Here is a 26,429-nt window from a genome sequence, read left to right as displayed (position 1 = left end):
TAGAGGGACACATTTTTACGTTACATTTATGTTACTTGAGTTGTTTGAAGTTCAACTTGTTATTATTTTTACCTCTTACCTGTCTCTGTACCCATACACTACATGACAAAAGTCTTGTCGCCTATCCCAGTTTTAGGAACAACAAATAATAACTTGACTTCTAGTTGATCATTTGGCATCAGAAATGGCTTATATTAAAGGGCAAAGGCCTCTATATTATGCTTAGTTTACCAAAATAAAATATAATCATGCTTTGATTTTTGAGTAATAAATAGGACAGTAAGGTCTGGCTTGTTTTTGATTGTGTGGATGCTTGGATGACTGCAACCATACATCCCTGCAGTGACTCAAATTACTTATTAATTAGGTCATCTGGAATAGCAAAGAAAGCGTTCTTGCCGGACTCCCAGAGTTCATCAAGATTCTTTGGATTCATCATCAATGCCTCCTCCTTCATCTTACCCCAGACATGCTCAATAATGTTCATATCGCATGACTGGGCTGGCCAATCCTGGAGCACCTTGACCTTCTTTGCTTTCAGGAACTTTGATGTGGAGGCTGAAGTATGAGAAGGAGCGCTATCCAGCTGAAGAATTTGTCCTTTCCTGTGGTCTGTAATGTAATGGGCAGCATAAATATCTTGATATCTCAGGCTGTTGATGTTGCCATCCACTTTGCAGAGCTCTCGCATGCCACCATACTGAATGTAACCCCAAATCTTGATTATTCCTTCACCAAACTTGACTGATTTCTGTGAGAATCTTGGGTCCGTATTGGGTTCCCATAGATCTTCTGCAGTATTTGTGATGATTGGGATGCAGTTCAACAGATGATTCGTCAGAAAAATCTACCATCTGCCACTTTTTCAAATTATCAACTAGAAGTCAAGTTATTATTTGCTGCTTTTACAATTGGCATCAATGACAAGACTTTTTCCAGGTAGCGTACATTATGCAGTATTAAAAAACATCTCTAAACCTGAACTTATCTTGATAAACTCTATATAATATGCATGTATTAAACATCATGTTGAACTAAAAAATTGAGGTGACAATTAAAGGGACAGTTAATCAAAAATCTAAATTCTGTCATTATTTACTCATCCTCCACTTGTTTCAAACCTGTTTGATTTTCTTTATGTTGAACACAAAAGATGTTTTGAAGAATGCTGGAAAGCAGCAGCCGTTGACTTCTATAGTATTTATGTTCCTACTATGGATATTGATGGCTGCTGGTCTCCTACATTCTTCAGAAAAACTTATTTTGGGTTCAGCAGAAGAAAGACTTCACTTCAGTGCAAGTAAATGGTAAGAATTCTTTACATTTTGGATAAACATCAGGTCATTTATTACTCTACCACAGACCTCAGTGTTTACATCCAAACTACAAACTATTATCCCATTATTTCTCTAATAACTGTAAAAAAATAATAATAAAGATACTACTGTATGTGGGTGAAAAGACATATTATGATAAACCTATTGTATACATGACATCTGCACTGGATCAGATTGAAATGTTTCATTCTTATTGTAGTTCTGTAACTGATGTAGCAAAATTGTCAAAATTTCTGAACAAGATCAGGAAAAAAAATTTCAAACACTGTATATATTTATATAATTCTTTAATAACTTTCATATAATTCATTATATGAAGCAAATTGCAGCTGTTCAATTGTTAGTATCATCACAAAATGCTTTATTTGTTTTTTATACCAGCTATAATCTTCTAAATCTGACTATAAGGGAGCTTTCACATTTGTGGTTCAGTTCATTTAGTTCAGACCAAGGGCAACAAATGATACTTTGTAGCATTTTTCTGCCGATTTTGGGTCCTTTTCACACCACACTGACTGCTTTGGTCTGAACCAGTTGAAAAGAACCAAAATGGAAAATGTGACAAAATGGGCATTCATTGGCCAGATGTTATTGGACGTATTTCCTTAACGGCTTTTCGGTTGGTCAGAATTAACGTGCGGGAAAATGTAAATGGAACTCCCGTAATTAGACAAACCGGACGACTGCGCTGGCTGATTGCATCCCTGGTCATAGTAGACAAACTATACATTTCCGGAATGAAGTACAGCTGCGGCTGAAAAACAATGTTTTAATGCATTGAAAATGGCGAAGGCGCATCTCCAGTCACTTCAGGAGGAGGCATGAATTAATTTAGCTAAACTGTGACATGGTCAACTTCCAGAAATATTACCAACGATCCATCAGGTATTGTTTTTTCCCTTTCTCTGTTTAAAATTGTTGGTAAAGCGCTGTCAACAAATATTGTTCCTCCACATCCCATAAGATGGGACATCGCATCGGACTACGGCAACTGGATTAAGCTGCTGTCACACTGGGCTTTTCATCTCATAGACTTCCATTCATACGCAGGCGAATTCGACAGACCAGAAACGCAGGGTCATGCGTTAAGTTTCGCAGTTCGCTGCGGTGCAAAGTTCAAGCTTGGTGAACTCTGACCTGAGAAATCGCATCACTTGACTGCGTGAGACCAATCGAGGATCAAAACAGGACCTCTCTGGGCAGAAATTTAAAACATGGAGCAATCGCTCACTTTTTTAAATGTCTAAACATCTTGTCACAGCGCCGTACCACAGAATTTCATACACACAAAGCCCAGTGTGACCGCAGCTTTAGTCCAAAAGGGTGCAGTACGTTCTGCGGTTGGGTCTGTTTTAGTTTGTTTGAAAGCTTATCGAGACCACCTCTTCAAGGAGGTCTCGGTACACTTTTTTGGCCTGCTTTTCGTGCACATTCGAGTGCGACCGCTACATTCACACCTGCCCAGACGAATCGCACCGAGAGGGAAAACGAACTCTAGTGCGATTCAACCAAACTAAATAAGGCAGGTGTGAAAACACCCTAAGACAATAAAGCATGTTAAGACTTTCTGTAAAGCTGCTTTAAAATGATGTGTATTATGAAATGATATTAACAAATAGTTTTTGACATTACTTGACATTGAAACTGGCATCATTAGGGGCACAGAGCTGATCTGTGCATTTAGAAAAGGACACAGCAAGAGATTCTATCAGATCCCACAAGGGGAAGCACACTTTCTCCAGTGTGTGTGTGCATGTGCGTGTGTGTGTTAGTGGGACTTTGATAGGTGTATCCCCCTCCCATGACATATAATTGTATGACGTCCTCAAGCTCCAAGCAACAAGAGACAAACAAATGCAAACAACAAGAGGCACAATCCCCCAGGACAGAATAAGTGTGTGTGTTAGAGATATATTTGTGATTTCACTGGATCCTTCTCAAAACCTCCTCTTCAAATAACCATATGGCACAGTCTTTGGTTCAAATCACAATAGCAGGGATTTAAATTTATAAGCGCTAAGGGCAAGTCTCACCCACAGGTTTTCATCACAGTCTACTTACAGCACATTATTTCAGCCATGTAGAAATTTGTCCAGAGAGCACATATGTACCTTTATACTTAAGATGGAGGTATGGTATCTGGAGATTCATGCTGGATTAGTTTTTTTTTTTTTTTATGTCAGTTTTTTATATTCACATTTCAAAAATAGTAAAGGTTGTTATGTATATTTAAATAAAATGCACCTTGTTATGCCAAGTACTACAATAAACACCAGCATTTTTATTAATTATTTAATTATTTATTAGTATTGCTTTTAATATATTAAACAAAAATATTAAAGTTTGCTGTTTGTATAGAAATACAGTAAATGCATGTTGTTATGCCAAGTGCTAAAATAAACACCACCAGTATATATTTATTGTTATTTTTTATGATTTATTATCATTATTATCATTATTATTATTATTATTATTATTATTATTATTATTATTATCACTATTACTATTATTATTATTACTATTAATAATTATTATTATTTTTTTTTATTATTATTATTATTTCTTCTATTTTGTAATATAAAAGTCTATTCTATCAACAAGAGCAGTTGTGCAGAGCATTAAACAAGTCTGAGCATCTCAAACACAAACATATATGCAGGTAATACATTTCCCCATCGAAGTCTCCATTGTCTTATTAAAAATATACAAAAATGCAGTTAAATGATAATAATAATGTTGAAAGAAATCTATATATAATGGACTTTACATTTTGAAAGACATCTTCAAATTAAAACAGCATTAATGATATCATCTTGCTTCAACAAGAAAGACAATGATTATGGGGCTTTGTTAGTCCTCTATACAAGTTTATCCTTGAAAAAGCTTATTTTTCTGTAGTCAACATCAGCATGGTAATATATAATATCTTTTTACAATAGAAACATACTGGTTTTGTTGTTGTGAGTGCAAAGCTTCAACAATGCTTTTAATCTTACCAAAAAGAGATAACAGGCAAACAGAAGCACACAATTGATATGGTGGAACTTATTGTAATAAACATCTGCATACTATCACCATTAGACCAATGAAAAAAAAAGAAAATAATGTGTTTATGGAATTGTTTGAAAAAGGAAAATGGTTTTAAAATAAACTATTCTAGACAAAATCTCTCCTTTTGAGACCCTTTCCAGCAGTCTATAGATTCACATCGCACTGAATTCCACAGGTAAACAAACCCTCACCTGCACCAAAAAACTACCGCGTCTTGTAATTAAAACGGTCTAAATTTGGCATGCAAGTGTAATTAGACCCTGCTAAAAGGAAAGGTCACATTATAAAAAAAGAATTATGCTGGAAGAAACTGGCACCTATTTATACAGCAGCATAATGAGCTATCTAGACTGTAGGTTTGAACCACAATCCAGGGCAAGTACATTAGTGTTAGCAGGCCATTAAGTTTTGATGGAGATCTTCCCTAATTACAGATCTTGGAAGGGTTGTGTTAAGTTGCACATACTTGCGTCATACTTGAGTCGTAGCGTGAGTACACAACTGCATCCATTAACCTCATTCTAGATGTGGATCACAGGTCAGTACTCTATACATTCATTTATGCAAATACTTTCTGTTATAGTTGCCAGCTCAGCCTAGCACAGAAATGTAGCTAAGAAATGCAGGCAAGCATGGTTACCAGTGAGAAGCTGAAGGTTTTCTTGCTGCATTTTGTCAAGATATGTTTATGTCTTGAGTACATCTTGAGTAAATCTGAATGCCATTATTTTTGGCTTCTTCCTTTTGAATCAGCACTAAGAGCAGAACAGCCATTTTGCTGTGCCCTGAAATCTGTTTATGCTAAATGTCTCTCTAAGTCTCTCTGAGGCATCTTCCCCTAAAAGCAGTAAAAAATTATTTACACTAATTAGGAATCACCTTTTTAAATGCATACAGTAATTACAACCTGTTGGCAGAAGCTAGTGAGAATGTATGCTAGGATGTATGAGCTCAGTTGCAGCTGTGTTAATTTTGCATGCAGTAGGTAATCAGTGTAAGGCATGGCTCAGTGGCTGCTTCATGGACTGAAGCATTCTGATTAAGACACATGAGAATGGACACTGCCCCAAGCCTGATGCACAGAGAAGTTCAGAATAACCCTGCATGACCCTGTATGTATTCATATTTACATGTATATTGTAAATTTGATCATTGTGTAATGTCTACTTAACCGATCAGTTCCACTAGGTGGCAAATTGCAAAAATAAAAATAAAAAGCATGTGTGATATTCAGAGATAGTAGAAAAGCTGGCTTTAGTCTTTCAAAATCACATAATGGAGAATAACATTTATGATGTGGTGGTACTCTTGACCTCTTACCTGGAACTCAAAGGTCTCGTCAAACAGTGGATCATCCTGGTTTTGGGCAGCAGTGCGAGTTCTCTGCTCTGTGCAGTCTGCAGGCACACCATGCAGTTCCAGCACCACATATGGGTCAATGACCTCGCCTTTGGCACCAGAGCCTTGTGGCTTGGGTAGACTATGGGCACTAATGACCTTCACCCTGAGTGTTTGTGGTGGTACTCCAGGCACGCAGCCCTGCGACTGAGCACTGAAGTAAGAAACCTCCTCTCGCATGACTGCTGGACGAAGCACATACCCACACCCACCATTCTGCATAAAACGGCCACGGTTCAGGTCTAGCATGGCACCTGGCGTCTGCTGGTTGAGTGCCACCAGTTGCACGCCCCCCTTCCAGTAGCCTTGAGGGTTTGGGTTGCTAGAGTCTAGTCTTACTGAGCTGGGCCTCACACGGGTTAGATTGCGCTTGGTAAAGCTCACCAGCTCCTCTGGACTCTCACTAGCCAGCCTTCCTGCCTCCCCTTCCCCGAGAGAGCATAGGGTCCAGTAGGAGAGATCAATGTTCAAAGGTGTACCTGGTGTAGAAGGAGTTGATGGGGGTGAATGTTGTTGGGATGGCAGAATACTCGCCCGATGAGCATAAAAGTTGCGACTTCCAGTACGAGCAACTGCAACAAGATCAGACAATTCATGACGCAATCGGAGGCGCCTTGGCTGTGGGGGCGGTGGGACAACAAGGACTACCCCCAATTCCTCTTCCCCAGGAATAGTCATCCTTCGGCCAGCCAGAGGACCACCACCGCCAATCTCCTCATCCTCCTCAGAAACCTCTCCTTCCGAACCTTCCTCTTCTGGGGGAAGCTTCTTTCCAACAAGAAGCACCTTGCCCTTCAGTTGTTCTGGAGATGGCAAAGTAGTCGCACGACCTCCCAAACTAACAGGCAGAGATTCAGGGGTATAGAGCTTGGATCCAAAAACTTTTTTTAGGTGTTGCGCAAGAGTACGTTGCTGGGAAGGTGAACAACGCTGACACAGATACAGCAACAAAGGATACTGAGAGGTGAGAAAAGCATACTTATTGACTACTTCCAGGGCACTGCGCAGAGTAACAGAACCATGATGGTGGTGGTGGTGGTGATGGTGGTGGTGATGATGCTTTACTTCAGCACCATGGTCTACACCCAACAGTGGCTCTCCTTCTGGCCCATCAGTGACACCCAATTCTAGACAACGACAGCCAGCCTGCAAGGCTCGAGTGAGACCACCAAGATCAGCCCGGCCATGCACTTGGTCATCCAGCAGGTAGGAGCGGTAGGAGGCACTGATGAAATAATGAGACAGGGGCATCTTCATGTCCTGGCACACATTCTGGTGCTCCGGGTCTAATAACTGGCACTCAGCTGACTGTAGGTAGCGAGCAAAGCCATCCAAGCCCAGAAGACCTCGCTCACGTCCTGCTGCAGATGGCTCAAATAGGCGAAGAAGCTCCAAGCAGCCTTCAGTGGTGGCCAATGACAGACCTTGTTCTGACTCCAGGAAAAGACGCAGGTCCTGGGCGTCAAGGCACTCTCGGTCTTTAGAGAGTTGCACTAGCAAAAAATAGACATCAGGTCGTGTACACAACTCACAGTAGGCCTCCTGGAACTCTTCCAGCGTAACGTGGGAAGTTAGCTTCTCTTTGCTCCTCTGAATTTCCTTGAAGCGCAAACGCACCTGAGTAAAAGGAAAAAGATATTAGTGTTGGCAACACTTTTATTAATTAGACCTTTAGAGAGTGATCCAACCCTTGTTGTTTTAAATTGTTATGTGCAAAGAATTAATAAAAACACTATGACTATTGTTCTATTACTAGATTTACAATCATCTTTAAAAAAAAGATGAAAGAGCACAAGGCCTTGAGTGTTCTTCTGCACTCTATTGTAATTATCTTCTGTTAATGCTGTAAGCCTGTTGCAATTTTTGCAGCTTTAGTTTCATGAATATGAAATGCTGGGGTGAATTTCTCCCATGAAAAGAACTTTGAAACTTAATGAGCAATCACAGTCCAAACATATTACACATACCAGAGGCAAATCAAATATTCAGCTCGAAGCATGTAGTGATTTGAATCTTGAGAGACAAAATGGCTCAAATTCACAGAGCTCTTCAAAAGACCTGCACGAGGTCCTGCATTTATTTCAAATTAGGATATGGCCAGAAGCATAATGAGTCATCCCTATACGGCCAGCTCTTCATTGCCCTTTTTGCCTTTACTTGTCTCTATACACACATGAAGCAGATGCCTCACACCCGCTGTCACAAAGACTTGAAGACTTGGCCCTGTGGCTTCTTTCTGTCCTCCTTCTGTCCCCAGCTGTCCAGTTCACACACACAAACATACACACATGGAACTACTGTCACAGCTGCCAAATTCACAAGCCAACTATTGCTGTGCACCTCAGCATAGCTGGCTAACCAGTCGAGCTAAGCAATAATAAAAGAGACAGCCCTGGAACAGCCATTTAAATTATCATATAGCCTCTGCTCACATTTATGGCTGTCTTGTTTTGTAGTGTACAGTATTGTCTGCTGTTTTGTAGTGCTTATACTTCTCACGGCCCTTACACAGTAAAAATAAATTTTATTTTATGGATTCTACATAAACTGCTGCAGTATATGCATTTCAAGTTGCTTCCAAGTTTGTATTCAGTATTGTTTGGGTCTTTCAGAACACATTTACACATGAAATGCAAGTTGTTGTGGTTTATGTAATTAATTATAAGAGAACGTGTTACCTTTGCTTCTTTAATGCCAGGGCAGAGTTTACAGATTGTGGCCACTGCTGTATCTTCAGACACAATTCCGTGTCCATCCTCATCAACCAGAGCAAACTCAGCTGCCAACCAGTTCCTCCTCATCTTGCTCCCAATGCTGCCGTCACCTACCCCACCATCCCCTCCACTACCTGCACCGATGGCACCAGGGTGAGACAACAGGTACCGCATTCCTGTCACCCAGATGTTGGCCACATCGGCAGAAAGAGCAACAAGGTCCAGGGACTGATACTCATCACCATGAATGATAGAGAAGGCTGCTTCTTCAGCCAGGTGATCTAATGGGCCATTATGGATGAAGGTCTCTGTGCTTTTCCCAGTGCGGACCTCACGAATGGCGGATATATCAAGTCGTGCTCTGTCTCCATCTTTCTTGGAGGGTTCCCAACGTAGGCAGGCCAGTTCTGTGTCCAGAGTGTAGAATCGCGAGTAGATGCGCGAGTTGGGTCGCACCTTCTTTAGCTCGCAGCCACCTTGCATGAAGGCCAGGCAATCTGCAGCACTGCTAACCTTCTTTTCTGATGGCATACTGCTGAAAGAGACCGTTTTCTTCCTCCCTCCACTGACCTTGGCCACTGACGGGTCCTTGGGGGGAAAAAAAGAAAAGAGGTATTCAGCTACATCAAATGCAAATGAAGAAATCTTTACGTTATTGTACATAGAGAAAGTACAAGAAAAGATTCTGAGCAATTACGCAACATGGAAATGAACTCATTCACCACAGAGAGCTCTTTGTGTTAAAGCTGGTCTAAACATACAGTAAGGCATGTTTCAGCCTGAAATGAATTTTAGCGGCAGAACAGTTTATAGGTACAGTTTGGACATTAACAATTCTTCTAAGGTAATGTCGTCTAAGTGAAATGAACTGTTGTGCTCCTCCTCATGCCTATTCAGAATAAACCAACCACATCCTACATTACATCACCGACCATCAGCATTAGACTGTGCTACTGTATTGTCAGAGCTGTTAAAATATAACAGATTTTCCCTGCTATATTTAATTCTCTGCTTATAATTTTATACAATTATCTCTTTAATCGACTATACTATAGTCATCCAAAACTGAAAATTCTGTCTTCATTTACCTTTTACTAGTTTCAGAACTGTTCACTGTTCACTTTCTTTCTTTCACTAAAGAAGTTTTTTTAAGAGAGCGGGAGGCTTTTTTTCCTACAATAGGAGTCAATGGCTACAGATTTGTGGCTTTCTTCAAAATATCTTATTGAGTGTTCAAAAGAATAAAGAAAATCATAACAGTTTGGAACCACTTGATGGAGAGTAAATAGTGAGCAAATTTTCCTTTTTGGATGAACCATCCTTTCAAGAATCCAAGCCATTTACACCAAAAATCTCTTTTTTTAATGAAAAAAGCACCTGAACAAATTGACCTGGTAACATGAAATGAAAATGAAATGACAATAAAAAAAAAATTCGTGCTATAAGCTAAATAATGACAAAAATTTCACCTTGCTTGACCCATAAAAAGAAATGGGTTTATATTTGCTGGGGCTGGGAGTGTTGTTGGTTTAAAATTGTGTGCTTGCAGCAGTGACCTATATATGTCCTAATACCTAAAACTGAATCCACAACAAAGCCTGCTAATGGAAGCACATTATGTCATTGCAGTAGTTAGAATGTGTAATCTGGGATTTCCACCCCAAGCCATTTGGCACTAATCAGACTGGCTCTCATAGCAGAGTCACACAGAGTATGCATGCAGAAGCTAATAAACTACAGACATTATAAATATCGAAGATGTTGATACAATCAAGACATGAATGGTCCCATTGGAGTGTCTTCAGATTATTTGTGAGTGTGTCATAATGATTATTTGGCAAATCAATCAGAAATGTAATTTTCACCTGGCAGTCAATAAAACATGCAGAAAAAGTCTAAAGAATAAATTCACTTTAAAAAAAAAAAAAAAAAAAAAAACACTACTTTTTGGGAAATATGCTTATTTTACTAGTACCCTGGAGGTAAACCGTTGAGTTTTACCTTTTTTTACAATCTATTCAGAAATTTATAAAATTTTGATTTGATTGATTACACCATTAGCCAAAAGAGTTTCTATAATTTCCCTATTTAAAGCTTGATTCTTCATGTCATTACTGTAGGTACATTGTGTACTAAAATGAAGCATTGCTATTTACTACAGGTAGGTCAAACTAGATTAGGCCCTATACTATCATTCTGGCGTAATAATAAAGGAACTTTGCTGCCATACCATGGCTGCAGCAGGCACCATGATATTATGCAATGCTGTTACCTAGTTAGTAACCTAGCTGGGGACTATATTCAGATGATGTATAATATAATAAAACAAAACAATAAATTATCAAAACTCTGGTCATTTTTCAGTGAGATGCTAATGGTCTAATCCGATTCAATGATCTATGCTAAGCTAAAGGACTCCCGCTAGACCTGGTAATTCAAAAATTGTTGAACTCAACTGTTTAACTCCAGGCAAGGTGTAATATTTCCCCCAAAAATTTGAGATTTCGAGACTACTAGAGACTGCTAAGCAGGTGTGAGTTGGAGGTGGTTGGAGCTAAACTATGCAGTACCAGAAATTAAGTTTGAGAACCATTGCTTTAAGGAAAAATTGTATTTCCTTAGAGATTAGTCACTTACTATTGTTTTGTTATGTTTTCTACAGGGCTGTTTTACATTGACATCCTTTCTACCTCAAAGAGGAAACAAGCACAACCCGAGTTTTCAACAAAACACCACAGTTCTAGAGTTCTTCAGCTGAGCAAAACCCATTTGACATTCAGACCATAGGAGCAGTGGATGAGGTTAGGTCAGTGTGTGGCCGCTAAGCACTCTGACATCTTCATTTGTCTTCGTTTGTCAGTTTTTATGCAGCCGGCTGACTCTGTTCCTCGAAGCTGCCATGCTTCTGGATCAGAACCTGCCTGACGAGCCGACAGCCTGCCGCTGCGAATCCAGGTCAGCAGGTGTTTCAGCAGGCTGGGTGATAGCAGAGCCCAAGCAATCAGGGTGAGCTAGGCAGCACAGTGCACAGGCTAGCAGGCATGACCACGCAAATCTAAAAAGCAGTTTTAGTGGTTAGATTCCCAAGGGCAACAGGAAAAAGAGGCAAAAAAAGCAGGTCGCTCATCTGTCCAACCAACCATGCCACTTGCCCATCAGAGTTCTCCAGGAAACCATGACAACAATTCTGCAAAGCTTTTAATGTATCATTCTAGTCTAAAGGGGCATCTATCAGACTTAATCCCCCTAAGTCCACTTCATTTTGCGTTGTTTTTTAGAAGCATTTTGATGTTTTCCACCAAAGAATCAAGATTACAGGATGGAATGGAATGGAATTCAGTGTTAGAAAAATGCATGGCAAGAGTGGGAGTTAATGAGATGGAGGGAGGAGTGCAATGAAACAAATGCACAAATACACTTAAAATGCACACATCTTTCCTTTATTATAGAAAATTACACCAATATTATAAGCAATTTCCCAGCAGCAGTCTAATAGGGATACGAGAGTAAAAGACACAGCAATGGGGATCTGGGAGATGAAGTGTGGTTAAATTTAGATGTGCTCCTATCTCCACTTAATCAAGAAAAATAGGAGGAGAATGGAAGGGAAGCACTAGAAAGAAAGACCTAATAATTTGAGACTGGGTGGACATAGAAAGAGGACAGAAGAGAAAATGAAGAGTGACAAAGGAAAATATAATAGGGAGTAAAATGGCGTCAGTATGGGTTCAGACTGAGGGAATAACCCTTGGTCTATTCTTACCAGAACTGACTGGTTTTAATAACAGTCGAGTCCCTGGCCTTTAAGGGACATTTTTAAGCTCATCAGTGATTTGGCAGCTAAAACCCAGAATGACATCAGCCCTACTACTGAGCCCTCAATGAACTTTTTCCAGTGCCGCCTGAGGCTAAACTCTTTCACACAGCACTGTTTACTACTGTCATCTGCTTAATGCCAATCCAAACACTCCAGACTGAGAGGAAGGCAAGCAAGCAAATTCACAAAATCGATGGTTGGGAAAGATTTCATTTAAAAAAACTGACAATTGCAAGAATATGCATTGTAGTTAGTTTGACCAGTGAGGTTCAGATTTTTTAGTTTTAAGATGCACTACTGCTCAAAGCTTAGGATCACAAACATTTTTTTAAATATATATTTTAAAAAGACTTTAATGTGGACGCTTTAAATTCACACCATCAAACTGTTGCTATTGTGTCTCCGGTTGACAGGTCTGGAACAGGCTGACGTGTTGTCCTTTATACCGTAGCTCTTCTCATAGCCTTCTAGCTGCTCTCAAAGATTTTTCTTTGTCTTTGTAATTCAGGAACTTCATTACAATCAGTCTCGGAATTGTTGGGCGATTAGGGTTAATTTGTCCAATCCGGTGAGCTTGTTCAATAACCAGCGCACAGTCGAAAGTGTCGGTCAAAGGTTTTGGAAGCCAGTTTTCAGGAAAAGCATGTGTCTGAGCCTTCTGTCTTTGCAGGTAGGCCCACCAGCCACGAGTTGGAGCTCCTTCCGCAATCATCCAGATACTGTACTTTGTTTGCGCAAAGATGAAGTTACTTCTTCAGTTCTTTAACTTGCTGAAGAGCTGTGACGCCTTCCTTGGTTTGCAAAATGTCCCCATTCTCATCGAATGAGCCACCAAATCAGGTTGTATGGTTTTTATGGCATCTAGCATTTCAGTACATTGATTTGAAAAGTCTGTCCCCAAAGAGTTAATTGCACTTAATGACTTTGTTAGTTGTCCCGGCTTGGTTGCTTTAGGTGGCATTTTTCCCATGTATGTTTTATTATTACCTCGAACGGTTACATCCAGGTTTGGGTCTATTACAAGGATTTATCCAGAAATTTGGTAGCGAGTTCTCCTCGTGCGTCCTATCAGCTGTGTGCCATAACTGCCATATCTGGATCCTTTAAGTTGATCAAAAGTAAATTACTTTTTAATGATTTTTGTTTAAAAAAAACACACTGAATATTCTATCCATCAAAGAATAGTATGGGAAAAGCTCTGTCCCCAGACTTGCCAGAGAGTGATATAAATGCTTTAATTAGAATGCTAACAGTAGCCATTAGACTTGCACAGTAAAACCTCTATGTAAATTTTGTGTATCGTGTGTACATCTCCACAGAATTTATTCAGAAGGAAGTGTTTGGTTGCTGCTGCATTTCACTGTTTTTAACAATCCCAACATTCAGTCAAATTCATGTTTAAGCAAAACAGCAGCCAGTAAATTTTAAAATATAATTTAGCATATCCCATACAGGATAAAGCAATATGCAAATAGTTATGAGAGAGGAGACTTTAGCTTTGAGTTGGAGCAACACAATGCACCAAAGATCTAGTAACTTGACAGGCAGTGGAGGAAATTCTGAAGGGGAAAAGTTTTGGTCACACTTTATTTTGATGGTCCGTTTGTTGAATTCAAGTTACATTGCATCTACATCCCAATTAATTCTCATTAGATTATAAGTAGACTGTTTGGTTGGGGTTAGGGTTAGTGTAAGTTGATATGTACTTGCAAAGTTTCTTATAGTCAGTTAAATGTCTGTGGAAGGAGCAGAATCAACAGATATTAAGCAGACAGTCTACTAATATTCAAATGAACCATCAAAATAAAGTATTACCAAAGTGTCTATTAGACAATATTATTACACTGACAAATGATTGCCTGATTATCATTTAATAGCAAAACAAATCCAATACACACTTATTCGCTAAGCTAAATGTGCTTATTTATAGTTTTTGTTGGATACGTTCATTCATAATTTTCCACAAAAAAGACAATTTAGTGATCCTTTACTCACACTCAGGCCATTACAAACATGTATGACTCTTTATTCCTCAGAAATAAAAGAAAAAAGTCACACAATGATAAGTAACTGGGGTGATTTGGGTTTGATATCTTCAAGTTTGAAGGAAACAGGAAGGCGAGTAAATGACGACAGAATATTAGTTTTGTAGCTTAACTATCCCTTTAAGAGCACAAATCTATCCCATCCATCAGCTCATTAACCCCCTCACAATAACGTCCACTAACCCCAACCCCAAATACCACCCGTACCACTGACTTCATCAGATGGGACAACACCTGGTACTGTCGTAATCCACTCCAGCTCCAGGCAAGCCATTGAGCAGAACTCCAATCCAGCTAATGATCTGAGCTCTGGGAAAGCAGTAGATTAGTGGTGCTGCCCGCTCCCACCCCATGAGACCCGAGGAGTAAATCCGTGCCGGATGGAGGGCCAGTGATTTAGCAGGGTTAGAGAGGAACGCTCATGGATTAACAGACAATGAGTTTAGCCGGCCAGCAATCCTACCGTCCACCTAATTGAAAATGCTGATGTGTGGGTCAAAATAGAATTATGCCAAGCAGACATGTGAGGCAGAGCTGATCTCCTGACATTGAGCTTGTCTATAAACAGCTTGAAGGATGAAATGTGTTGTTAAAGCAAATATGAGTACAGCAAAAAAGGGATTATTGAGCACCTGTTCTTCTCAGGAGTAAAAAAACAGCCAAATACTAGTGATGGTGTGCAGAGTATGATCAGACTATATTCAATTCATTTAGTCATCTCCCTTCACCTCTCTTTTTAATACTGTGAAATAATTGAATAAAGTGTAGCAAATTTCCCAGTGCAATGTGAATAACTACAGCTTAATAAAAACTGGCAGCTATGGAGACTCCAATGCTCCAACTCATCACTCGCAAATTACTTTATAATTAAATGCACGTCGTAAAACTTAAACAGGACTTTAATATGATTACACTCACTGAACCTTCTGTTATACCTGTTGGTTCTGGAATTAAGGAATAGTTCTATTACTTCCTACGCTGAAGGATCATTGCATAATCCATGTAACTAAGAAGTCCTGGATGAAAAATAAAACACAGTAGAAATGGGACATTTTAATCTGTTAAGCAAGGGTCCCTTTTACATTTGTTACGTATTTGTATTATGGCCTATTTCCACTGAGGGGTCCGGTGCAGTACGGGTCAGTATGGGTCACCTTCATCAGGCTTGCGTTTCCACTGCCAAAAGGGTACCAATGGTACAGATCCTTTATACACATAAATACTTGTGTATAAATGTTCATCACTAACCTTTCTATGAATAAGATTTGATTATAGCTGCAGATCAATGAAATAGCCTTCTGTAACATCTGCAATTATATAAAATAAATTAAACATATATGAACACATACAGACCCTTACAGTCTCCGATATGTTACCAATTACAGAAAAACTACACACAGCATACATTTAGTCCTTATTTGGCTTAAAAAACAACTCACAACTTATTGCCCACAGTCAGAGCAAACCTCTCATCTGTATCTTTAATCTTCAGCAGCACATCTAACCTCTGTTACAGAGTAATTCCACCATTCCAAGTTCATAATAGTCCAGAAGGTGATGATAATAGTTAAACATGCCAGTTTGTTCATGTTTTAGGTTGCTGAAAGAATCATTTGTTCCTTTGTTTGTTTGTCCATTTCTGAAAGAATCAGATGACAGAAGCACATGCACGCACGCTCCCTCTCTCTTGAGAAAGTGAAACCCCTCACGCTTTAGACGACCTTGTAAACAACAACGGGGCACAGGGTAGTTTCTGCTCTTCTTCTTGGCTTTGTGGCTGTTCATCAAGACGACGACAAGGTTTGTTTAATCTCAGGTCGACCATGGCTCGATATTATATGCATATATTATTATGGTGTAATGTCTCGGCTGTGTAATTACAAATGGTGCTTCCTTTAATTTCATTCTCCTGCTTGTGCAGGCCCTAGTGACGTTTCTCTGTAAACCAAAAGTGTTCAGCTGCACATCTTGCTCCACCTTTTGGTACTCTTTTGTTGTGTTAGGTACCCTTTGGAAAGGGTACCCAAAAAGTGATACGCTATGATTCGTTTTTTGGTACCTTTTGACAGTGGAAACGGCCATAAAAGTGTACCGAACCATACCATACCGTACCACTTAGTGGAAACGGGCCATTAAGGAGTTATGGCATGCCATGGAAAAAGAGAAACAAATTCATTTAGTAGGTTTGGGGTGGAACGAGACGAGATGGCGGCGCGTTCGGTTCGCGAGGCTCATCGTCTCTCCAGTTTCAGCAATTTTGCAGTATTATTCCTGCTCATTTCGGGTCTGTTCGTGCAGAACAGCAGTGCCTTTACATCGTACACCCGACAGGACATCTTGGATATTGGATTGTGCATTCCGGACAGTTTTATTAACAATCTTCGACTCATCCCTGAGATCGCCAGAACACCCGGGCCGAAGAGCCCTGCCCGGCCGGGCGGAGGTGCTCGGAGGCGGCGCAGAGAACGTAAACAAAGACGGGGGAAGCGCGGCGGGCTAAGAGCCAAGCTAAAGCTAACACCACACCGGCTCTCTTTACCCAGCATCTTTCTCGCCAATGTACGGTCACTGGTGAACAAAATGGATGAGATTCGACTGCGCATCAACCACAGCAAAAGATTATGGAACTGTAATGTCATGATTTTCACAGAAACATGGCTAAACAGCGGGATACCAGACAACACTATATCGCTAACGGAGCATCAAACATTCCGAGCAGACAGAACGGCGGATGACTCCGGTAAGACCAGAGGCGGAGGATTATGCATTTATATTAACAAAGCTTGGTGCACAAACTCTGTCGTCGTTGGGAGACATTGCTCTGTTAACCTGGAATTTCTAATGGTTAAATGTAGACCGTTTTATCTGCCACGGGAGTTCACCTCCACCATAATAACTGCCGCTTATATCCCTCCCAACGCTGATGCCAAGCTCGCTATGAACGAACTTCATGCAGCCATCAGCAAACAACAGACTGCTCACCCGGAGGCTGCTTTTATTGTTGCGGGGGATTTTAATCACTCAAACTTAAAGACAGTGCTCCCCAAATTCCATCAAAACATTTTCTGCCACACAAGGGGAAACAAAACTTTAGACCAAGTTTACACAAACATGGCTGAAGCATATGCTGTGACCCCCCTCCCCCACTTGGGTCAATCAGACCACCTTTGTCTGTTTCTCACCCCCAAGTACTCACCCATCGTCAACCGTGTGAAGCCATCAGTAAGGACCATCAAAGTGTGGCCAGAGGGGGTGGACTCCACACTCCAGGACAGGTTTGAACACACAGACTGGAGTATGTTTGCTTCCCAGGCCACATGTGGCTCTCTCACAGACATTGACAGTTACACTTCCTCTGTTCTGGAATATATCAACACCACCATAGACAGTGTTACAACCCAGAAACAGATCACCACATACCCAAATCAAAAGCCATGGATGAACAAGGAGGTGCGCCTCCTGCTGAAGGCACACAACACTGCCTTCAGATCAGGGGATGCACAGCCTACAGCACTTCCAGGGCTAATCTGAAGAGGGGCATCAAAAAGGCCAAGCACTGCTACAAGCTAAAGCTAGAGGAACACTTTTCCAACTCTGATCCTCGGCGCATGTGGCAGGGCATCCAGGCCATCAGCAACTATAAACCCAGCCAGTCCACCCCCACAGCCACAAATGTCTCCTTCCTGAACGAGCTAAATGACTTTTATGCCCGCTTTGAAAGAGACAATACAGAACCCTACACCAGGAACACTACCTCAACCGACCACTCACCTATCACACTCACCTCCTCAGAAGTCTACACCGCACTGAGTCGGATCAATGTGCGTAAGGCTGCTGGACCAGACGGTATTCCTGGGCGCGTCCTCAAAGCATGTGCAGAACAGCTCGCTGGGGTATTCACAGACATTTTCAACCTGTCGCTTAACCTAGCAACTGTGCCAACATGCTTTAAAACCACCTCTATTGTGCCAGTGCCCAAACACTCCAGCCCAACATGCCTGAATGACTACCGCCCTGTAGCACTCACACCCATCATCATGAAGTGCTTTGAGCGGTTGGTCCTGGCACATCTGAGAGACTCTCTGCCATCCACACTGGACCCACATCAGTTTGCCTACTGTGGCAACAGGAGCACAGAAGATGCCGTCTCCATAGCACTGCACTCTGTCCTCACACACCTGGACAATAAAAACACTTATGCACGAATGCTGTTTGTTGACTTCAGCTCAGCATTCAACACTGTCATACCCTCTAAGTTACTGATCAAACTCAGAGACCTGGATATCAACGCGTCTCTCTGCAACTGGGTTATGGACTTTCTGACTAACAGACCTCAGAATGTTAGATCAGGCCACATCTGCTCCACCACCGTCACACTCAACACTGGTGTACCACAGGGCTGCGTGCTGAGCCCCTTCCTCTACTCCCTTTTTACCATCGACTGTAGGCCTGTGAACAGATCCAACACCATCATCAAATTTGCAGATGACACCACAGTGATTGGTCTAATCAGCAATAATGATGAGACTGCCTACAGGGAGGAGATACAGCATCTAGCCACTTGGTGCACTGACAATAATCTGCTCCTTAACACCAGCAAGACCAAGGAGCTCATTGTGGACTTCAGGAAGGGACGAACAGGCTCACATGATCCCACCCACATTAATGGGATGGCCGTTGAGCCTGTCTCATCCTTCAAGTTCCTGGGTACCCACGTCTCTAAGGACCTTTCCTGGACCACCAACACCTCCAGCCTGGTCAAGAAGGCTCACCAGCGCCTATTCTTCTTGAGGCAACTTAAGAAGAACCAGCTTTCTTCAGCCGTCTTGGTGAACTTCTACCGATGCACAATAGAAAGCATCCTGACCAACTGCGTCACAGTCTGGTATGGAAGCTGCTCTGTTGCTGAGCGTAAGGCACTGCAGCGGGTGGTGAAAACTGCCCAACGCATCACAGGGACTACACTGCCAGCCATAGAGGACATCCAGAAGAAACACTGTCTGCGCCGAGCACGCAGTATTCTTAAGGACACCTCTCACCCTGCTCACAGACTGTTTTCTCTCCTGCCTTCCAGCAGGCGCTTCAGGCTCCCCCGGACAAAAACCAGCAGACTGAGGAACAGCTTTTTCCCCAGAGCTGTCTTCCTTTTGAACTCTGCCCCTCACTGACTCTTTTGCCCCTCCAATACACCCCCCACACTCCTCTAACTTATACTCCTCACAATCACTGCACTATTTAACATTTACACATTTAAAGTTTGCACATATTCATTGCACTGATTCACTTATCTGAACTGGACATACCCACTGCACATGGACATTTGTAATTATGTTTATCTATCTGCACACTTCTGCTATTAATAGCATCCTGTACATATATTCATTTATTGTAAATCTGTTCATAGCTAATACAACCTGTATATAATGTTGATAGTACATCCATCTGTAAATATTACCATAGTTTTTCTATAACTGCACTTTATAACTTATACCTGTATCCTGCACTTGCTGCTATTGCACTGCTGGTTAGACCTAAACTGCATTCCGTTGCCTTGTACTTGTACATGTGTAATGACAATAAAGTTGAATCTAATCTAATCTAACACTCACACCTTCCTGGCCTGAAGCAGCACTTTTCACACCTCACACTGCACTCTTAAAACTTGTAAATAAACCACCCTCTGGGGTATTTGAGTGCATATATATGTATATATATATATATATATATATATATATATATATATATATATATATATATATATATATATATATATATATATATATATATATATATATATATATATATATATATATATATACATACATATATATATATATATACATACATATACATATATATATATACATATACATATATATATATATATACATATACATATATATATATATATACATACATATATATATATATATATATATATATATATATATATATATATATATATATATATATATATATATATATACATATATATATATATATATATATATATATATATATACATATATATATATATATATATATATATATACATTATATATATATATATATATATATACATATATATATATATACATATATATATATATATACATATATATATATATATATATATATATATATATATATATATATATATATATATATATATATATATACATACATATATATATATATATATACATACATACATACATACATATATATACATACATACATATATATATATATACATACATATAAATGTTGATAAATGCTGATAAATGTGGCTTTTAAACAGCCCAGAGTCTGTGTATCTAAATAAGCTAAAATAAGTTTGATAAGGCAATGATCATGTGAGCCAATCACAGTCATAACTGTTAAACATCCCAACATAATGGTCAATCAGAGGCATTTAAAAACCTGCTCAATAGTGCTCAAATAATAGCAGGAAATGGAAGTTTTTAAAATTTCAATAAAGTCAGTACTTTGACAACACTAACCACTTTTGATCACAAACAATGTCTATTAGTAAATTCAAAAATATTTCAACAAGCACTTTATTTTAATAGACCACCAACAAACATTCAACTGACTACAAGTAACAAGTACTCGTAAAAGTACTTCAACTTATTCTACTAACCTGAACAATCGACTAGCAATTGACTGAAATGAACATCAGTGTTGGTTAAGTTAGTAACAACTAATAATGTTAGAAATAGATTACTTTTATAATCATTATGTCTGGAAAAAGGAATTTATTTACTGGACTCAAATTAGATTCAATTAATCAATTTCAAAAATACCATACAATATATTGTATGAACTAAATTCTCAGTCAGTAAGGCATGTGCATTTTTCCACTTCTAGTAACCTAATAATATAATTACAAAATAAAGTGAACAAAACTACTCTACATTCATCATTTATTTCATAAATACATTTCTTAATTAATCAGAATCAGAATCAGAATCAGAATCAGTTTTATTGCCAAGTGTGCTTCACACACACAAGGAATTTGTTTTGGCTACAGAAGCTTCCAGTGTACATAAAGTGACAAGTGACAACACAAAATAATAACAAAACAAAAAAAATAAAATAAAATAATAATAAAAAATGATGAACATTAAACAGATGCGGTTAGTGAAGAAACCTGGATGTTGAGTTGTATGTACAGATTGTTATAAATATACAGGTTATAAGGTGCTGTGTACAAGTGCGAATGTAGAGAGTATTGCATTGTATATTGATATAAGGTGCTGTGTACAAGTGCGTATGAGAAAGTATTGCACATATTTATTGCACAGTAGGGGAATATTTAACTGTTCATGAGGTAGACAGCCTGAGGAAAGAAACTTTTCCTGTGTCTGGCTGTTTTTGTGCTTGGTGCTCTGAAGCGCCGACCAGACGGTAACAGTTCGAACAAGTAGTGTGCTGGGTGTGAGGCGTCCAGAGTGATTTTGCGAGCCCTTTTACTCACTCTGGAAGAGTACAGTTCTTGAAGTGTAGGAAGGGTTGTGCCAGTGATTCGTTCAGCAGTCCGGACTATTCGCTGTAGTCTACGGAGGTCGGTTTTGGCAGCTGAGCCGAACCAGACGGTGATTGAAGTGCAGAGGATAGATTGGATGACAGCTGAGTAGAACTGTACGAGTAGCTCCTGTGGCAGGTTGAACTTCCTCAGCTGACGAAGGAAGTACAGTCTCTGCTGGGCTTTCTTCACAATAGAGTCTATATGAATGTCCCACTTCAGATCCTGAGAGATGGTGGTGCCCAGGAACCTGAATGACTCTACTGCAGCCACAGTGCTGTTCATGATGGTGAGTGGGGGGAGTGCAGGGGGGTTTCTCCTGAAGTCCACTATCATTTCCACTGTTTTGAGCGTGTTCAGCTCCAGGTTGTTGTATCTGCACCATAACGCCAGCCGCTCCACCTCCTGTCTGTATGCAGACTCGTCACCGTTCTGGATGAGGCCGATAACAGTAGTGTCGTCTGCAAACTTAATGAGTTTGATGGAGGGGTCTTTTGCAGTGCAGTCGTTGGTGTACAGGGAGAAGAGCAGTGGAGAAAGAACACATCCCTGGGGGGCACCAGTGCTGATGGTTAACAATTAACAATTAATTGTTTTTTTAAGCATGTGCAATCATCTTGATATATGTAACCTTATTTCATAAGAGTTATTCTATTAAATATAATTGCATAACAAACTACAATTACTCTGCTCATCTGAATTAATTTATACACAAATGTTTATTTACAGTATTTTTAGGCAAACATCGGATAAGATACTGTAATTAATTACCTAACAATGATCAGTAATCCCTTACTTTACCTTTCCCGGGATAGGCAATTTAATTAGAGTAACTAATTTGGGGTGGAGTATTGATTGACATTTATTTTCAAAGTTACATTTAGTCAAAAAAACTACTAACATTTGATCATCAAAAAAATGGGGATTAACCCCCTCAAACACTCATGGATTGCTTGATTCTGTCTTCAATGATTTTGATTGGCCTTGCACTACTCAAAAAAGTAATTCCCAGGTTTTATTATCCAAATTGATTTATTTTATTATCTATCTAGAAGATGAATTTTCTGCTCTGGAAGCAGAGAAGTGGAGCAAACCATCGCGGATAGGCATGATTGCAAAGCACGGCTGTTCTCACACCATCGAGAGTAAAGCACTTGAAGTAATTGCTGGCCATTTCCACAATCAGCCTCCTCTTTTCACAGTTTTCCGAAGCCTGCATAGCCTACACAGTCCTCAGCCTACACCGCTTCACATGCTCCATTCTGAAAACAATCAGTCTTAAAACCAGCCCTGAATGAGCAGAGAAATACTCTGATATACGCCACTTACACACGCATCTGACAAGAGTGATTTTCTGCCACTATCTGTATCCCAAAAAGCTTCCTCAGCACTCAAACTTCCGTAAACCAGAGAAAGACCTACAACTAGTTTGCCAAGTCAGATGTTCTCAACTAGTCGTCAGCCTAAACTGGCTTACAAGTAAGCGCTAAATGAAAATAATGACATGTAACTAATAGGTTAAAGTTCAATCTTACATTTCAGAATTAATGTTAATAAAATCAGAGTCTGTGCATTCAGAGTTTATTTAGTGCATTCATCTGTAATATAGAGAATGTTCATAAAATATTTGGCCCAGTGTCTGTTCCATCTGTTAGACTGGTAAACACGTTTGTTGTCTTTTATGCATTTACAAAGTTGTTAATTACAAAAATGCCTATAAATTTTGACTGGATGAGCCACAATTTAAAAGGCACCTACTAAATGCCATAATTTAAGTTTCTCAGCAACCATAAATAGATTACATTTCAATTAATATATTACTTTGGCAAATGTATTCTGTATTATGAATAGTGCAAATTGATATATTCTTATGATAATAATATAATAATAAAGTTTTTTTATAGATCACACTCTGTCAGTTTAAAACTAGAGTAAAGACACATCTCTTTGCATTAGCATACACATAAAACACAAATGCTTTTGAAATTCAAATTCTCGAAAGGATTGTAAGTTTGCATTTTTTAGGGCAACCGGAGCCGGGAACACTTCCCAAAAGACATTATAATTTGAGCTGCATCTGCGCTTATGTTAGTCTGATTTTATTATTCCCAAGGTTTCCATAATCCTGGACCAGGCCATATTCTGAGCAGCTGCTGTAGTGGTCATGGAGAAGTGGAGAGCATGAGACTGATTCCAGTAACATACAAGTCTTCGCATTGATCCTGTGGGCCAGCCTGTACACCAGCCGGTGACCTCTCCCACCTGCAGCTTCTCCATGATGGACATCCAGCTTTCTCCAGCCTCCGATGCCTAGACTGCAGCTCTGCACAAGACGTTTGGCCAGAGGAGAAATGGTCATGGCCAACTGAGCCTGGTTTCTCACTAGGTTTTTTTTCCCTTCACTTTCATCAATTGGTGAAGTTTGTTCCTGTAGCCACTGGCTTGCCTGGTTTGGGACTTGTGGAGCTGCGCATCGATGGATTTGCTCTTTAGGGTTTGGACTATCAACAGTGAAAATTTAACGACACTGAACTAAACTAAACTGAACTCTGAAAACTGGACTGACACCGTTTCAATTTACTACAATCTTCTATGCTAAGCTGCTTTGGCACAATCTACATTGTAAAAGCGCTATAGAAATAAAGATTAATTGAACTGCTGTCATGTCATTCCAAATCATTTGACAATGGTTTATTTAAAGAATGTTAAATGCCTCTTATTTGCTTTTTTATGTTACAATATCATTTTATGCAGTGTGTGAGGATGTAAATGATTGTCAAGTTTTAAAGATAAAAGACCACAATAATTGAAGCTCTTGCCTTCTACAAGAATAAAATCAATTCTGAACTCCCAAAGCGAAACATAAATTGTTATTCTTTCACCTTCATAACTGATCTACAGAGATCAGAGGACACATTTGCATATCACGTCATGAAGCATTTGTTGTCAAGGCAAAACATTTATTATATTGTGACTTATGCACTTTCCAATAAACTGTTATGATCACTTAATGTAAAATATTATTTATATCATTATAATATGGTATATTTTACTTAAATTAAGTTTAAGCTGCATTTTATATTTAAATTTACTCGTAGTACTTTAATATCAATTTACTTAAGCATTTATAAAAAAATATTATTGTAATCTGTTTTGAATGTGGTTATTTTATGTATTTTAATCAAATATAATCTTCCTGTAATGTTTTTTTGTATTTTTCAAATATTTCCCAAGCAACGTTTAACGACAAAAAAAAAAACAAAATGCAATACCTATAATATTTTTTCTTTTGGAGAAAGTCTTATTTCTTTTAGTTTGCAGGAATAAAAGCAGGCTTTTGATTTTACAAAACAGATTTCTTGAAAAAGGTATATCTTTCTTTTTTTTTGGATATAAAGTAAGCCACTGCACTGTTCAGGTTCATACCACATAGGATGCACATAGTAGCATAGGATGTTGGTTTAAAAGTGATATGTTTCTCAAATGTTTGCTGAACCATGTGCTGACCAGTAGCTTTTGATGTGGACGGTCCTTTTCTGGTGGAAATACTGTTGCCCTAAAGAACTAAATAAAAGAATAAAAAAAAAACATTTAAAAAAAACACTTACACATATCTTAGGAATGGTATAACAGAAAATGTTTGCGGTTTTAAAACCTTGACTTTTCCAAACCACAGTAAACCTTGAAAACGGTTATCGTCCCATGCCTATATTAAGGTCAATATTATTAGCACCCTTTAGGAACTATTTTTTTTTCAATTGGCCACAGAACAAACAACTGTTGTCCAATGACTTGCCTAATTAATCTAACTTACCTAATTAAGTCTTTAAATTGCACTTTAAGCTGAATATTATCTTGCGAAATAGCTAGAAAAATATTATGTGCTATCATCATGGCAAAGAATAAGAAATGAGTTTTATATAAACACACACACACACCTTTAAAAGAATCAGCACCCTTTGGCTATGGTTGTATCCTTTTGCCACCCTGCTCCAAAAAGCCTCAAAGATGCGTCTAGACCCTAGTGGAGGCAGACTGAAAGCAGACTCATAAAAGGGTCTGTCATTCTTTATTAACACTGCTGCTCCACTCCAAACTGGCACACGAATCCGCCAAGAGATCCACGCTCTATAAAAACCCAGCAACCCATCGGAACGGTTTTCCATGCAGAAAACCAGATGAGGCAAAACTCAGGATTCACACAGGCAACAAAGAGGAAGTGACGGAACAGAACAAACAAGTTCATGCATCTTTTACCATTCCCCCAATGAATTTAGACCAGGAAATCTGAAAATACTGACTCTTCAGCAAAAATACAAGGAAAACTCAAGACTTTATGAGATAAAACGGTGCAAAAAGAATAAGCTATTAGACTTTAGCTACATACAACTGGATAAGGACATACAACTGGATAATGCATAAGTAATGAATGACTGCATTTTTACACTGCATAACCTTGGTAAAAAATGCCTTCTGGGATAAATTCACAATCACCTGAGCTCACATTGTTTGTTCAAGTTTGCGAGCATGAACCAGTCT

The 26,429-nt window shown here is 39.3% G+C and overlaps 1 protein-coding gene across 1 annotated transcript in view; it reads right to left on the bottom strand.

Moving 5' to 3' along the window:
• The window catches only part of plcl1 (phospholipase C like 1), a 112,989-nt gene that overhangs the window by 18,580 nt on the left and 67,980 nt on the right, over positions 1-26,429 (bottom strand). The window contains exons 2-3 of the mRNA XM_056465500.1: positions 8,465-9,088; positions 5,709-7,403 (exon numbers count right to left, since the gene is read on the bottom strand). Of these exons, the coding sequence (XP_056321475.1) occupies positions 5,709-7,403; positions 8,465-9,088 (2,319 nt within the window). The remainder of the gene's footprint in view (positions 1-5,708; positions 7,404-8,464; positions 9,089-26,429) is intronic.

Source organism: Danio aesculapii, chromosome 9 (genome assembly GCF_903798145.1).
Source record: "Danio aesculapii chromosome 9, fDanAes4.1, whole genome shotgun sequence".
Taxonomy (NCBI): Eukaryota; Metazoa; Chordata; class Actinopteri; order Cypriniformes; family Danionidae; genus Danio; species Danio aesculapii.
Note: the sequence above shows the minus strand (reverse complement) of the source record. Positions and strands in the feature narration are given on the sequence as shown.